This window comes from Lycium ferocissimum, chromosome 8, assembly GCF_029784015.1.
Source record: "Lycium ferocissimum isolate CSIRO_LF1 chromosome 8, AGI_CSIRO_Lferr_CH_V1, whole genome shotgun sequence".
Lineage (NCBI taxonomy): Eukaryota > Viridiplantae > Streptophyta > Magnoliopsida > Solanales > Solanaceae > Lycium > Lycium ferocissimum.
In genome coordinates, this window is record NC_081349.1 from 59,204,316 (window position 1) to 59,221,849 (window position 17,534).

General features: G+C 35.4%; 1 protein-coding gene and 1 long non-coding RNA gene across 2 annotated transcripts; both read left to right on the plus strand.

The window, feature by feature from the left end:
- Window positions 1-1,512: 1,512 nt before the first annotated feature.
- On the plus strand, window positions 1,513-2,296 carry LOC132068784 (uncharacterized). The gene is made up of 3 exons (XM_059462490.1): window positions 1,513-1,784; window positions 1,862-1,989; window positions 2,077-2,296. The coding sequence occupies exons 1-3, from the start codon at window positions 1,685-1,687 to the stop codon at window positions 2,272-2,274; spliced, it is 426 nt and encodes a 141-aa protein (XP_059318473.1). The 5' UTR covers window positions 1,513-1,684; the 3' UTR covers window positions 2,275-2,296.
- Window positions 2,297-6,328: 4,032 nt separating this feature from the next.
- On the plus strand, window positions 6,329-17,011 carry LOC132068786 (uncharacterized). Its single transcript, XR_009417505.1, has 2 exons — window positions 6,329-6,697; window positions 13,182-17,011. It is a non-coding gene; the product is annotated as an uncharacterized LOC132068786 (long non-coding RNA).
- Window positions 17,012-17,534: the final 523 nt, after the last annotated feature.

Consider the following 17,534-nt stretch of genomic DNA (forward strand, 5'->3'; position numbering starts at 1 on the left):
ATATATATATATATATACCTTGCATATGTTAGAAGTGATGATCTTTACCATTTTTGCATCACATCCATCGGTTGTTGATCAATCTTTCAAAACTTTTGAACCAAACAAGACTATGTATGCTTATGTTTAAATGTACCATAGGCTTCATTCAACCCAAAAATTACTGCAAACCAAATAGAAACTATTTAAACACCTTTGCACCAAGTTTTCAATAATACCCTTGATACACTTCTTCCAAAGAAATGTGTCTTTTGCCAAATCTCTCACTTTGAATAAGTAGACCACATCATGTTTATGAGTAGAATCGGTGGAATTTAATGTCACTAGCCCGTTAAGCAGTGGTGCTCAAGTTTGCAACAATTTTTTTGGTCTTGTAAGCTGGTGTTAGTTTTTTGCTTTTTGTGTTCTTTGGATCTATGTTCTTTGTCTTTGTTGAAGTTGGTACGGAAATTAGGCTTTCTCGTAACTTTCATCTTATTGACGAAGTTGATCTCTATAGATTGTGATTTAAAGCGCAACTTAGTGTTGTTATTTGGCTATTTAAAAATTTCTTTCTTTCTTTGAATGTGTGCATAATAGGTATATACGGTGTGTGTGTGTTTGTGTCTGTTTGAAGATTGATCTCAATGCAAGTGACTTGTTTGAGTGGGTAGCATCATGAAGTTCTTCTCGGATTTATTTAAGGATCTGTTTCATCATATTTGTTTGAAACATCCTTATTCGTTGTTTAAATTTTGGATAAAAGCGTCAACTTAGTGTTGTGACATATTTGGATATTTTGAAATCATGCTTTGGATTTAACCATGTCCACATTTTTTTTGTAGATATGGCTCGAGGCGAGAGGTCGAGGTAGCGGAGGTCGTGTAGGAAAGTCCTCATTAAGGTGTGATTCTACCGGTCGTGCAAACATGCCTACCATTCCCATTCCCGCATTTTAGTCCTCAACAAGGTGGTACGAGTTCCATAGGTGGGCCGGATCCTATAAACCAAGTTCAAACTTTACGTACGCCACCGGTTCAAGCATCGAATGTTTATTACTCGCCTCTCATAATAGAAACTATAAATTGTAGGTTTGCTTGTGTAAGCTGTGATTTTGTAAATCAAGGCTAGATTTTGTAAATCATGATTAGTCATATTTGTAGACTTGCAAACTTGGCTTGTATAAAAACCTCTTTCTTGATGGTTGCTTTAATTTCCTTACGTCAAAGGTCGAGGTAGTCCTCAACAAGGTGGTAGGAGTTCCATAGGTGGGCCGGATCCTATAAACCAAGTTCAAACTTTACGTACGCCACCGGTTCAAGCCTCGACTTGTTTTATTACGCCTCTCATAATAGAAACTATAAATTGTAGGTTTGCTTGTGTAACAATCTGATTTTGTAAATCAAGCGTTGCAGATTTTGTAAATCATGATTAGTCATATTTGTAGACTTGCAAACGACTTGTATAAAAACCTCTTTCTTGATGGTTGCTTTAATTTCCTCACGTCCACATTTTTTTGTAGATATCGCTCGAGGAAAAGGTCGAGGTAGTCCTCAACAAGGTGGTACGAGTTCCATAGGTGGGCCGGATTCTATAAACCATGTTCAAACTTTAGGTACGCCACCGGTTCAAGCGTCGGATCACGGTAGTAACCCAACCATCCACGAATTATCTCCCATTACACACGATCCGAGCGGCCCAGTAGATGAGGGTACATCAAACCAGAGCAACACTGTCAGCGAAGAAGAGTCCAGTAGTCGTCGTAGGCAGCGGACACTTACACTTGTTACTCTTACTCCTGCAGGGTTAGTCCATGCTTGTATTTTTTTTTTTATATATAATTTGTGGTAGGCCTTGAAATAATATTTTCAAATTTATGCAGGTTGGAACCTTCTAAAGAATGCTCTAATACCATATCCGCATCTTTCAAAAATCAACTTGATCCCAATGGAATCAATTGGAAAGGTGTCTCGAGAAGATACTAGAAATTTTTATTTTGGGGAATTCAAGGTATAACTTTCATCATAATTCGTTTTATAAGTGTATTAGCTTTTATAGTTAGGATACTAATAATATTAGTTTATAAACTGTTTTCAGAAGACATACCATTGGGACTCTTCGATTCCTGAGAGTGTAATAAAAAAACATTGGAATACTAAGGCAGCAACAAAGTATAGGAATTTCATTAGCAAAATTAAACAAAAAAGGATTAAGCCGGATTATGTGTCTGATAATGTGTGGGAACGCTGGTTGCAACTTTGGGCGGATCTAAGTGTGTCGAAAAGTCGGAGATAAATGCAAAGAATCGTTGTGGAGGGAAAGAAGTTCTTTGCCGGGACTCACACGGGTGGCTCTATCTGCATTGGGGAGCATCGCAAGAGACTTGTAAGTATATATATTTCTTTTCATACACTCTTAAATTTTTTATATTTACTACTTGAAAAATACTACTTGAAAATTGTTTTTTCAAGGTGTTTTTTTTTGCCTTCTTTTGTCTTTAAATTTTGCCCCTCAAATTTGTGGTCTTGATTCTTTAAGTTTACCTAGGTATATATATTGCTATTTTCTTGATTACTATGTTATTGTCTTTCTTGAATTATTTAGATTTTTTCTATTTGGTTATGCCTGCTATTGTTCTTGGTGTAATTTTCTTAAATGAGTAACTTTTGCATAGAAAAACTTTCGCATTATGGGCATACTTTGTTATGTCAAAGGGTCGAGATAACTAAAAGTTTACCTTGAAAAGTAAATATATATATATATATAATATACTTTTATATATATACACACGCCCCCTCGGCGGACTTTTACTAAAAGTGAGGTACATTTGCATGTCCATACACATGATCATGATGGATATAATCTTTTGTTGTTTGCCTTATAAGGCAAAATTTAATGGGCAAACTTTTATGCGGATGATTATCGTGCCGAGCTAAGGCATAAGTATGCGGGTCAAGAGTAACTTTGTCCATGTAAGTTCAAAATTTTTTATAATTTCAAGCAAAATTTAAACTAATGACTCGTATAATTGCCCCTATTTTCTTGATTACTAATTGTCTTTCTTGAATTATTTAATATTCTTTGGTTATCTATCTTTGCTATTGTTCTTGGTGTAATTTTAATGGTAACTTTTGAATCTTTTACAAAGGGTCGAGATCCAACACCGGGTGAGGTACATTTGCATGTCCATACACATGATCATGATGGAGAATCTTTTGTTGCCGAGCTGTCCATGTAAGTTCAAAATTTTATAATTTCGAATTAAACTAATGACTCGTAAAGGTGTGGTAAACTAATTTTAATGATAACTAAAGACTGTGTTTTTCGTAAAGGTGTGGTTAATGATAACTAAAACTGTGTTTAGCATAAATGATGATGGTTGTGATATGTTTGTAAAGCAATGTAGGATCCTATATTAAGATGTGAAGCATACATTATGAATCTGTTAGATAGTACGGTGTTCTGCGAGTCAAATATACGACTAAGTTGCTTAGTGGTTATTATTATATATCAAACGAAACCAATCAGTTGTACAAGTAACACTGTCAAAATAAAAGCACAACAATAAACAAATTCTATGCTATGAATCATTGCCCAGCACCTATCACTATATGAACTTGGTTTGCTTCCATGCATTTGTTTGCTGTTAACCACAAACCAGTGTCATCAAACCAGCTCAATATGTAAGTGCTTCTTGTTCCTCTCAGTAGTTGTAATGCTATGTAGTTTTGTATTACTATATGTGTCAAACTTAGCCAGATATTGCAAGTTTTCAATAGGAATGAGCATAGCTAATACTGCCCATTAAAAACCATACAATAGCAGTACTTGGTTGGGAATATGGCTAAGGTTGGGAATATGAAACTTATCCATGTTGATAAGCCTTCTTCCAGTACTTGGTAGTTCTGAAAAATGTGAACTCAACTTCACTTTGATACTTCTCGGTCAATTTTCTGAAAGTCTCTTCCTTTTCCTACGAAAATTCCTTATTTGCCAATTGAATTTTCATTTCTTCTCTCTTTTCTTGAGCTCATTGATGGCTACCAGCTTCTTAGCATGCTCCTTTTCTTTGTTTTGCAAGCTTTGACTTCTTTTTCTTACCGAAGCATGTGAACCATGAAGCATGATCCTTTGCTTAACTTGTGAAAGAAATCCTGGATATAAATGAATAGAAATCGGCTTAGGATGTTGTTAAGGCGATGGCGATGAGCATAAAAAGGCTGTGTTTAGCATAATTGTGCGGTTAATTGATGTTCGTCGTTCCCCTGCGACTCGCGGCAGCAACAAGTCTTTGCATTTATGCAACCTTGTGCTGTTAGTACGTATTACTTGTACACCAACGAAAAATGGATAAATATCGCTCTTTTATCTTTGGAATTCATTTCTCTTTTTATTTGGTAAAATTGAATGGTTAGTATTCTTGATGTTTTAATTTAACTAATTATTACGGGAAAGATATCAAGAAATATTACGGGAAAAATCACGAGTCTCGGTCGATATTGATCAATGTGAAGCATATTACGAATTTCTCTGGGGGAACAAGGAAGAGAAGAATATATGGTCTTGGATCTCAAGCACAAAGTTATTATGGGCCAAATCTTTGCGTCAATTTTGCCTTTAATGCTTCAGCATCAGCAGCACCTTCAACTTCTCAATCAGCACCTACAGAAAATATGGAGGAGTTAGTGATGCGATTGATTCCTACACTGACTGATCGCTTGCTTCCTTTATTTATTGAGAAGGCACGCGGAGTGATTTCTTCACCATCACATCATCCAAATACTCACTGTCGACAAACCATCGGTTGTGACACCCATAGTGCCTCCTCCTACTACGCCAACGTTGACGATGTTGATCCTTTAGTTTCTGATGGTGATCGTAGTCCTTCACCCATGCATTAGTTTTTTATGTTATCCGCTTTTTGTTGGAAAGAACAAACTTATGCACTAACAATACTTGATGGATGTGTGGGTTCTTTTGGTAGTTGATAGCTTGGTGTTGTCGGTGTTTTGGACTTAACGATTGAGATTTCGCTATCTATTTTGAACTTTTTTATAAATATTATTTTATGTGAATGTCGGTTATTTTTAAGGGTATTTATTAATTTGTATTTAGTATGTTTCAACGGGCGTATTTAAAAAAAAAAAACGAGAAGAAAAATATTTGTGATGATTTGCGACGGATTTTGGTCGTTGCTAGAGGGACAAATATTCTATTGTCGCTAAATGCGGGCACAAATAATTCAATATTTTGCGACGGAATAGCGACAATGGTTTTCGTCGCTAATTTACTAAAACGACGAAATGAAATATGAAATTAGTCACGGAATTTATAACAATAGCAACAAAAATAATCCGTTGCTATAATGTGCAACGGATCTCATACGTCGCTACTCTGTCGCTAAGTTTGCAACGGATTTCAATTTTCCGTCGCTAATAGGTTAGCAACGCGCAAAATCGTAACAGACGCCATTCCGTCGCAACACATGTTTAGCAACAGATATATGCTGATTAGCGACGGAGTACGTCCGTCACTAAACGCTATTTTTTTAGTAGTGTTCGAAGAGTCTTGATCGACTTTTTCAATATCTTAGTTGGCCATAAGGGCGAGATTTTCCATGCTTCAGTAGAGGGATGATTTCTGTTGTTTAGATTAGTCATTCATGTCTCTTCTTCTGTTTCATCACCCAAATCTTTTAGATCCATTTTGTGCTCTCTTCTGTTTTTTCTGAGGATAAGTTTTTTGAGAACTTCTGAGGGGAAATCTTCATCATAGATCTCTTACTTGTCTCTATGAATTGGGACTATCTCCTTCTTCATAGATTGCATGAAGGATGTCCAATATCTTCTTTACACTAATATGCGAGAGGATTTGTTCATGGATATCGAGAGTAGTACCTTTGATAAGGAATTCCTTTGCTTTGATGTGTGATCGGTCAATTTCTTGGTCTTTGCCAGCGGTAGTTGAGGACTCTTCTATGCCATCTCAAATTAGTCTCCAGGCATCAAAGTCTTAAGTGATAGTGAAGTCTTCCATTCTTGATTTCCACCATTAGTAGTGCTTTCCATCAAGTATGGTGGTTTGTTGATTGGTTCACCTCTTTGAAAAATAGGATGTGCTTCCATCTTTCAAGGTTCTAGCCTATGTAGAAAGGTGTAGCTCTGATATCACTTGTTACGATCAGGCTACTCCTATGCATTCTTATAATTAGATTCTTAGAACAATTTGCGTACGAAAATAATGCAGCAAGAATATTAAATCAACATAAATACTTTAACATGGAAAACTCCTTGCTCACGGGAGTAAAAAACACTCCTACAAAAAAGGCTTTCCGCGGCAATTAATTACCGGCCATAATTTAATTGTCAGTACATTATTCTATAGAGTTAATTGCTCAATTGCTGGGAATAAATACTTCATTAGCGGCAATTAAAAACAATAGCCACTAAACTTATGCTTTCCGCTATCATTGTATTATATTTTATCTTCTTTTTTTTTTTTTTTCTTTCTGAATCATTAGTATTTTAACTTCCCTCCAATATTTTTGGCACGCTAAATATTCCCTCCAAAAAAATATTCTCTCTTTTAGAATCAATTTACTCATATTTCCAGCCAAAACCCTAGCAGCCAAAATCGATGAGCGACTTGAACTTTCTGCGACAATATCTTCTCCATCTCTTTCTCAGACAAGCTTGTTGTCCTTCTATACTATTGACAGGTAAGTTTCCTTCGTGCGGGTTCCGTCTCTCGCTATTGATGTAATTTTTAGGTTTTTTTCTCTCTCATAGTCAGTTGCTTACAATATTTGGAATTGGCATGAAAAAACTCTCAATTTTCGTTTGTATGACCTTTATATGCCAATCGAGAGATGTGTGTCTATATTTTGTCGGTGCTTAAGGTGAGGTTACTAGATCGGGGAAGAGATCTACGATGTTTTAGAGTATTTGGTGAGTGCGATGGGGTCTTTTGTGATACTAACATTTCATCATCTCGGTTTTATATGAAGTTGATTATTTATGCAATTTAATCGCTTTTATCTTCTTTTTTTTTTTTTTTTGCAAGTGTTAAGATATTAATGACATTGGATGAGAAATTGTAGGTTTAAGGTATAAAGCTGGGGATTTAAAACTTAAATGAGATCTCCAAATGTTCATTAAAGTTGTTGAACTTTTCCTTTATCTTCCAACTAGCCAACTTAAACTTACAATTTGAGTAATTATAGGAATTACTAAAAATCTTTTGACTCAAGACAGTAGAATAGGATAGGCATTGGATAATATTGTTAATGAGATTTGGCTTGATTTTAATATGTGAACTAGTATATTGTCGACTCTCATTAAGTTGATCTGTCACTACCTAGGGTAGCCTTCTGTTCTAACTGCTTTGATGTTTACATGAAAATGTAGTTTTTGTGTAACCTTTTCATTTCTTTCGAATATTTATGTCTTTTGACCATCCTGAATGCTTGAGGCCAATGGTAGAGAAAATTACAACTATTCCTAAAGTGGGATGTTAATATAATTGTAGATATGTCGTTTCTTTGTCTCTTAAGATGAAGAAATTCCTAAAATTAACTACTCACTTTGGAAGTCATATTACTTCTAGACCATGAAAGTTCTATAGTCTTGAACCAAATACAGGTTTCCCAAGTCAATCTCTTAATCAATCCTTCTCCCCTATAGGTTGACTATTGTATCTTTCAAGATGAGGATAATTCCATTTCTAAAGGAGATGACTCTTAAATCGCTCTTGAATTATTTGTGGGACAGGAACCGTTCTCCTTATATTTATCTCTTCCTGAGTTGCAAGTTCAAGATTTTGCTCATATTATATTTAGTACTATTTCAATTTGCAGGGTGAAGCATTTTTATGGTTTTGAAATAGTTGCTCAAGATTTGCTTCCGATGCACGTTAGAATGCCAAGTTATATTGCGTAATTTGCGACTTTCATCGAAGGAGATCTTGAGAAAATTGATTTGAATTTCTCGATCAACTTGCACAAGCCTAACATTAGCATCACAGCTCTATTCATGTTTTCTATATGGACATATATTTCATTTGAAACTTTCATATCTAATACTTTAAAGAAATTAAGGAATCATGGAGGTATGACAATTTGGAATATTTTAATTGTAAAGCTTCCAAAACTACATTGTTCTGCCGATGCTCTTTTAATTTAAGTTCCCAAACTATATGGCTACATCGCTTTTTATTTGTGGGAGGAGGAATTGGTGGAGGGTGGTCAACGTTTCTAATCGTAAGATTAGTAATTGTACTTATGTAAGAGGATTCATATGAAATAATTGACATACTACGGAAGTGTTAGTTTGGTCTTAGATAGAGTTTCCTTGTATGTGGGCTTGGAATTTTATGAATAAATCATCTGATATAGTTGGTCTTGAAAATTTGTTTATCTTTTGTTTTTTAATTAATGGTGCTCAATAGGTGTCAAAGTGTCACGACCCAAACCGGAGGGCCGCGACTGACAGCCAAGACCCTACTCGGCTGAGTGCCATACTACGATTCCATCCAGGAGTCACAACTCTTTGTGAACCTTTAATCTACGAAATGACGCTTCCGTCAGGTAAAAAAACTTTTCAATAAAACTCTTTCGTCAAATCAGGGACTTCTCCCTTATCGTTAATTCAAATAAAACCTTTAGTCACAATAAAATCTTTAAAAAAAATAAAGTATAAAAACACATCAACCTATATGGTCGCTTTACACAACTGTCGACATCTCGACGCACTATCCACAGGACACTGTCTGCAAAAGTCTCTAACGTACACGAGATACCATAACATAAGTACTTTGACTCGGCAACACTCCGAACTGAGATGGAGCTCGCAATCCGGTCGATAGCACGGGAACATCCTATAGCCAATGTCTTCTACTCATCTGTATATACCTGCGTGGCATGAAACGCAGCGTCTACAAGAAAGGACGTCAGTACGAATAGTGTACTGAGTATGTAAGGCATGAATAACAACATAATAAGAAATATAGAACATAACAGGGGATAAAGATGACCTGTACATTTGATTGCCTCTTAAGGCGGATACCATACATGCAACTTTAACCTTTTTAAATCAATATGTACATAAAATCATGGAAGACATCTGAGACATTTCAATGAATGTGCAAAGATAAATAAATCATTATGGCTTTATCAACAAAACACATATATCTATAGAAATGCCGCAACATAGGCCACATCGTCACCCCTAAAAACATCACAACATAGGCCACAGCGTCACCCCCCATCCAATCGTGCCTTGTATGTATAAACATCACATCATAGCCACGGCGTCACCCCCATCGGCGTGCCTTATATGTATAAACATCACATCATAGGCCACGCGTGACCCACTATCAATCGTGTGCCTATATATATATATATACACGTCGACAAAGACCCGCGTCACCCCCCACAACCGTGCCTTATATATACATACATCACAACAAAGGCCACGTAGTCACCTCAAATCCATGTGTCTTATATATATACATACATCACAACAAAGGCACACGAGCGTCACCCCATCCATTGTGCCTTATATATACATACATCACAATAAAGGCCACAGAGTCACCCCCTGTCAACTGTGTCTTATATATATAAACACCACATCATAGGCCACAGAGTCACCCCCTGTTAGTTGTGCCTTATATATATAAACAACACATCATAGGCCACAGCGTCACACCCATCCGTGCCTTATATATATAAACAGCACATCATAGGCCACAGCGTCACCCCCTGTCCGTGTGCCGCACATTATAGGCCACTGCGTCACCCCCTGTCAACTGTGCCGCACATTATAGGCCACTGCGTCACCCCCTGTCAACTGTGCCTTATATGTATAAACATCACATCATAGGCCACATCGTCACCCCCTGTCAACTGTGCCTTATATATATACATCACAACAAAGGCCACAACGTCACCCCTGTCAACTGTGCTTTATATATACATACATCACAACAAAGGCCACAGAGTCACCCCCTGTCAACTGTGTCTTATATATATATATACATGAAGAATGAGAATGAGTCCAGTGCATAAGAAAAATAAAATAGTAGAACTTGGTAATGTCACAAAATAACTTTATACACATATTATACTCATAGCATGCATGAGGGTTCAAATATTAGCTACTACTTTAGCAGAGTGACGTAAGGTCAGTAATCGCTGATTTATATTATGGAATAATCATCATCGCTTTATCTCACCTTAAAGAAACAATTATTATACGGTGAGACCAACAACAATGAATAAAATCGAGAAAATCATGAAATAAGCTCAATAATCTCATAAAAGCATTGATCTCATAACTTGAGACTTTTAACCATAAAATCATCATCATCATAGAAAATATTCTCATCTTTGACATCATCATTATCATCGTAAAAAAACATGTTCATCGCTGTTATCATAAGAGCTCACAGAATCATAAATCTCTGGTTTGGAAAATACTGGCATTTTGGAAAACATTTATGGATTATAGGGAAAGGAATCATACCTTGGAGTCATAAAATTTTATCTTTTGAAAACAAAGAAGTTATGGAACCATTTATGAAATCGTACCACAGGGATCATGCCTTTGCAAGAAAGGGACGAGCCTTAACATACCTGATTGATCTTCTATGAATTAACGCTTATTCTCCCGAATTCGCAAATCTACATTCAAGAGAAATTACACTACCGTTAGACTTGTCATCACATGCCTATCTCAAGTCCTTAAACCAAACTTCTTTAGAATCTGCCAAAATTCGGGCAGCATCTCCTCTGTTTATATGCCTAGCCCGAAATCACAATCCAGCAACCAACAATAACAACAACAATACCAACATCAACAACAATATTATCAATACCAATACATTCCATAAAACATCCCACATGATGTTTTTCAACATACAACAACAATATACACTTCCTTTCTTCCCAATCAAGGAGCATAATCTCATCAACACACCAACAACATTATATACCATCTCTATACATGTAAATCAGCCCAGCCACATGGCCACAACATGCTCAAAGCAGTCCATAAACACAATAACTACAACACGACACTTTATGACCTTTCCTCCATAACTATTTTCACTTTTAAGACTTGCTACACCTTCAAATCAACTCAACATAAGAGATAGGATAAAGAACATACCTTATACTTGAATAAATTCGGCCACACCAACTTTCTTCAAGATCAAACTTACCACAACATCAAGTAGAAGGAAGAACAATCACCTTTCATGGACTAGTTTGGTGTAATCTTGTTAAATTCTTGATTTAATGGGCTATAAATGTTTGGGGGTTGTGTTGAGAAGTTTCTAGGAATATAGAGAATGTAAAATGCTGAAAAAATGGAGTTAATGGGGGTATTTACACCCCTCATAAGCCGGTTCCACCGACCTTCTCAAGTGGGACCCGCGGAAGCCATTTGGCAGCTTGAAGTCTTTATCTTAAAATGGCCATAACTCTTGATTCCGATATCGTATGAGGGCCCACGACCTATGGTTAAAAAGATATTTCAATTATCTAAAACTTTAATTTTTGGTGTGTTTCCAAATTCCAAACTTATAATAGCGTTTTTGGCCCCTCCAAGTCAAATCATACGAAAACGTATCCTTAAATCATCCTTTTGGAGGGCTTATGCACATATTTGGCTTGAGGGTCCTTCTTAAAACTTGCTCAACTTCCCATGTACTACTCATATCACTTTTCATATGTCCTTTATAAAATCCCGACATGTAGGCCCCACCTTAACTTACGGTTACGAGGGCTATTCATCAAGTAACGTGTTAACTGATTTACTCCATACGGTCTCCAAATGTCATATATATGTTATTCTTATACTCATATAATATAATCTTCATCCCTAGTCCTTGTATAACTTTACTCTCCCTTGAGCTCATACTAAGCCGTCTACAGTCTTGGTAACACGAAATTTTTCGGGGTGTAACACAAAGTTTCTGTTGGACCATTATTATTAGAGTATATTTGTTGAACTTATTAGTGAATCTTAGACTATGCTCAGCTTATACTAAGGAGTTTCAGTTTGTCTTGTCTTATTTAACAAATCTCTTGAGTACCAAAGTTTCAAAAGTGTAAAATGCTCATAATGTTCCACTAGATTTGATTATAATATCTAGTGGACCAATATTAGGACCCATAATGTTGGAATGGTTGTTTTTTTTATGATGCATTTCTTAGCCTACACACAAAGAGAAAATACTAGATTCTATAACATCAAACAATAGAAATTTCAAATTAGAATAGAAGACATTCAAATATTTTGTACAATTTTACTAGAAGGGATACATACAGAGTTCGAGCTAATTGAAATATGCCATAAAGAAAAAAACTCAGACTGATCTAAATAGTTTTTATTGCATCTAAGTTATGTGGAACAGGTACTTTTGATAGAATGGCATGGTGGCTTAAAAGGCTCTATTAAAGCACTATTAAATTTTTCTCATGACTATCGTAATCTATACTCTCGTATTGTCTTTATTATTTGGGGTGTCTGGTGTTTGATGCAGGGGTATAGAGATTACTGGAGTATTGTCGTTACAGATTGAAGTTTAGAAATAGCTGCATGAACAACTTGAGATATAAATGCTTATCTTAGAAACATGATCTTGTGTTTCTAGCTTCAGTTTGACAGATCTTAACTAGATGCATCATATGCAAGGAACTGTCTTTAATTGAACATATATAAGACGCCTTATCATGCATTATTTTGTTAGAAATTTTCTGATTGCTGCTCTTTTGGTATAAAATGGTTGCGCAACATGATTTTGTTTTGCCCTTTCTAATCTTCTAGTCATTGTAAATAAATTTGAAGTGAAAGGTGAAATTTTGGAATCTCTATAAAATTGGAATCAAAATACAAAGCAAAAAATGTCCCATTGCTAAACTTTCCCCTGAATTCTCTCTATTTACACCTTGAATGATTCCATTCCTTATCCATTAACTTTTCACAGTACATTGTACTTTTTGTTCCGATCCAACTTAAGAAATTCTAGTCAAGCTCACATTGCTTGTCTTTTAGCTCAAGGTGCCCATTATCTACTAGTAACAAATGTTGGTATTGCTTTGGAAGAAGAGTTTGTGGACAGAATTATCTTTCATATTCACAGTTTTGTAATTCACATATATAGCATATTTCTTACTTTAACAATATTACTTTTTCCAGGTATATAATATTTAAAATACTTCTATCATCTCCTACAAGTAATTCAAGTTGGCTAGGTAGTTCACATATTACAGAAAATAGTTATGGTAGGTAAACATACATCTTTATCATTTCTTTATCATGAGCAAAGGTACGTCTTTTCTCATTGTCAAGGTTTCTTACTGAGCCTTTGGTCTTATTAATCTTAATGTTGGACAATTTTTCATTATAAATTCACTTGAATGTTGGACTCACTTGTATTTTCTTTTTCTAATTATTTGAGGTCCTATTGAAACCTGTGAAATGTAATTTACCTTTTAGGGACTCACATTGGTATTGCTTGGTTTTTATTCCCTATGTGCTATTGAGCATTTACATTGTCACGAACTTAAAATTCTCGAGGGTTTATGATAGCTTCATGAGTGAGGTGAAATTTTCCTTATTTTTAACTACAAGATACCAGAAAGTATTGCTACTATGTTAACAATACTGTTTTTGATAAAAAAAGAATTGCTACTATGTTCTTATATTTGCGATAACACTGATATTTCTGTAGATTTTGCACCTGCATATTTATTTGTTCTTTTCCGGATTTAGCTTTAAGTGGCTGAAAATGATCAAATGAGGCTAAGGATTTTGAAGAAAAGTATTTATGGTGATCAATAGTGCCGTGAGTTGGACACTTGACAACCTTTTCTCCAGTTAATTAAGCTTCTATATATTGTCTCCATGCAGAATATGCTTCTCTTCCTTTAAACGGGGAAGAGAAACGACAGTAACTACTTTTAATAAAAAAGTCTATCATATCTCATATAGGCACCTTGTAAGTCACATGTTGTTTCCTTAGTATGTTCATAGATGAAATATGGAGAGATCATTCTTTTTAATAAAAGTAAAAGTGATGGAAAATATCCCGGTATAAGATGAGATATTTCATTGAAAATCAGAAAGAAGCACTTAATACAGTTAGTTGCACATGACTCTATTTGACAAACCTCTTTCTGTATTCTCATATGCAAAAACAGGTAGATGAAATGCTTAGCTGTTGAGAATACATAATACAACTTTAAAAGTAATCCCTTCCTTGCTCCCCTTCCCTGAATAATTACAAACAGGTCATGTATATACCTACATATTTGTGTGTGTCCATGAGTGAGTGACAGAGAAGAAGGAAATGGTAAAGCAGAAAGTACTTCCACAGTTTTTGTTTTATCCAAAAATTTAATTGGTAAACATTCTCTGATTTATAACGTTAGTTCCATGTTATGATGCTACTGTTTGCCTCTCCTTATGGAACTCCACCAATTTCTATCTTAGATCCTATGGTATAAGTTCACAAAATGATTTCACGTTGACCTTCAGTATTTTTTATCTCCACTCCTAATAAAGTTTCTTTTGAGTCTGATAATTTTCACATTATATTAGACGTAGATGAACAATTTGTTTTTGAATAGATTTCATTTTTTGACAATAACTTGTTTTATTATTTCAGGTCAACACAACATGATGTTCAAATAGCATGTGGAAGATTTCAATAATATGAGATTTGCTAGAATTGAATGAAGGATATGCATTTAGAAATTTGTTATTGCGATTATTCGATAGGAATATTTACAATGACATTAGCTATTTAGTTTTTTTTATTAAATTGGCATTACAAATTAGTTCTTGCTTTTTTTTTATCTTGAGTTAATGAATACAATATTTTTTCAAGAATTATAGTAGCAAGTTTTATTAGCATTTACCATTATAATTGTCACAAGTTTTATTAGTAATTCCATTCTAGAAATGGGTTTAGAACACATTACAATAGTCGCCGCACAATAGCTGCTAAAGCATGTAACTTTTAGTAGCTATTTATTTGGTTTTGGTGACAATAAAAATAGATGCTAAAAGTGTTAATTGAACCATTTTGGGAATGAGTTTAGCTGAAATTTTATTGGATTTAGCGGCAATTTGATTGAACGTTAAAAGGTTGCTCGAGTCATTTTGGGAACGGATTTAGCGGCCATTATAATTACCGCTACACAATTGCACTCACTTAAGCCTCTTGTTGGAATATTGTGATTTATGGTTTGCTCCAAAGCTTGTTCGTGTATTTATATAGAAGTAGTTGTCGCCGTCATCATTAAATCCAAGCAGGTTTTGGTTTCATTAATTGTACCCGAAAATCAAACCTTGTTTGAACTTGGATCTTCCTTTCTTTCCTTGTATGTGCGTCAGCTTCCTTGTCATACTTCAAATGATTTAAATGGCATTATTATTGTAATTAGAATTGTATCTCTTTTTGAACTTTTGATTTTCAGCGCTAGAATACATTGCAGCTTCTACATCACTTATCCCTTGAACTATCCCAGAGACTGAGCTAAACAAACTAGTTGAGTTAGTTGAACTGCCTATAGCTCTTTAATTTTCATCACTTACTATCATAGAGTATGCTTGATTAACATTTTGTAAAGGACTCATCAGAAGGATGTGACTCCCTGCTTGGGCAAATGACTCATTCAATCCTATGAGAAACTTATAAAATTTATGTCTCTATAGATATAGAACAAAGTCCTTTGACCTCTCACAGTAGCATCGAGGTGCAGTAACCATAGACTAAAACTCATCCCAACGTTCTTTCAATTTAGAATAATCTAGAGACACAGGCTGAGTATTGTAGCAATTTCTTGATGGATATTAAATGACCTTGAACCTTCAACATTTTCAAATATCTCTTTAGATATTCCCACACAGCTTGTGCATTTGCTGCTAAACTACACCACCAATCAAATTGCTAGCTACTGAATTCATAAGCCAGGAAAGCACAATAGTATTCACACCCTCTTATGGATCCCATAGAGTTTCAAGATAATTTTCTTTCTTGCAATTTTTGTTTACAAAACCTAGTTTATTCCTTCCTGAAAGTGCAATTCTGATAGATTTAATCCAGAGAGTATAATTCTGATTCCCTTTCAATTGAAAAAAAATTATAGCAACTCCACCGGCATATGTGAATTGAAGAAATAAAGGATGATAGTAATTGATCACTTCTGTATGAGTATTGATTGATCCAGTCGATGTACTTGCATCGGTCGGTACTATGCCCGAATTTCCATTAGCCCCTATTGAAATTGAACTCTTTAATAACAATAAAATTCCTTCGAATGACTGAATTCTGTGATGTTGCGATTGAATTTTAGCAATGGCAATATATGAAATACTTAAGTGATGACCAGAATTGGTTAGGCTACTTTGATACCATGAAGTTATCAAAGGACTCAACAATGGAACCCTAACAAGATCAAGAGAAGAACCAAGAGAATTGAGCGAGAAAAGAGCGTATGAGAGATACTATTCCTGTTAATAGAAGACTACACATTGATGTCCTATTTATAGTTGAGTACCTAATTACCTAACGAATCACTACAAGGTGTAATGACTAAAATACCCTTACAGCTATACAATTGTATTGGGCTAAATTCATAGAATACAGCTGAATGAATACCATGATGATACGTGTCAGTGGATATAGTTCAAGTGAAAGTCAGCATTCAAAGCCTCCGAAAGAGGCTTAGTGGCTCCGAAGACACTAAAGGGTCCGGATGCCCGTTGAAGTAGCATCAGTTGGAAGGCTAACGGTCAACCGTTACAAATAAGCCTTGCACCTTCCACGGGGCATTCATCAGCATTATTGTCCTCTTTATTACTCATCATTACTATGGCATTAATTTGTATTATTAGTAGGGGAATGGTTCATGGTTCATGGAGCATGTGTCCCCTTAGCTCAAGTATAAATAGGGCTTCTCATTTTATTGTAACAGGAACATGGAATCCAAGAGATTTATACAACATACATTTCACACTTGCATTGTTCTTAAGTTTCTTACTACTTTAGTTCAAATCCAACAAGGATCTTACTAGTAGCTTGCCTAGAGTCACTGGTTCAAAGCTCAGTCTATTCTTAACTTTCTACTTTATTTATATTTTGTTTATATTGATTTTAACTGTAGATTACATTTCTTTTACGGCCACTTTGGTCCTTGACCACATACACAAATTCAACTGAATCGATTTTCGGGTAAATAGCTTGGCGCCAACCATAGGGCCAGGACAGTTGTGGTAATCATTGTGAACTCTGTTTTTTAGACTAACTCTTTAGAAACTTGTTTTTCTCCATAGCATCAATTTCAGGTATGTCAGGAGTTAAGGACAACACAAATGTTGAAAACGTTGCGGGTAACAATGAGCTTGGCCCAGATGGCCTGCCCCTCCATGATCTTGCAGCAAATCTGTTGACCCAAAATATAGATGAGGTAACATTAGGAAGCGGGCACACACATCCATCCGCCGAGGAAGAAACTCCCACCAATACAACTCCTGCAGAGGCGA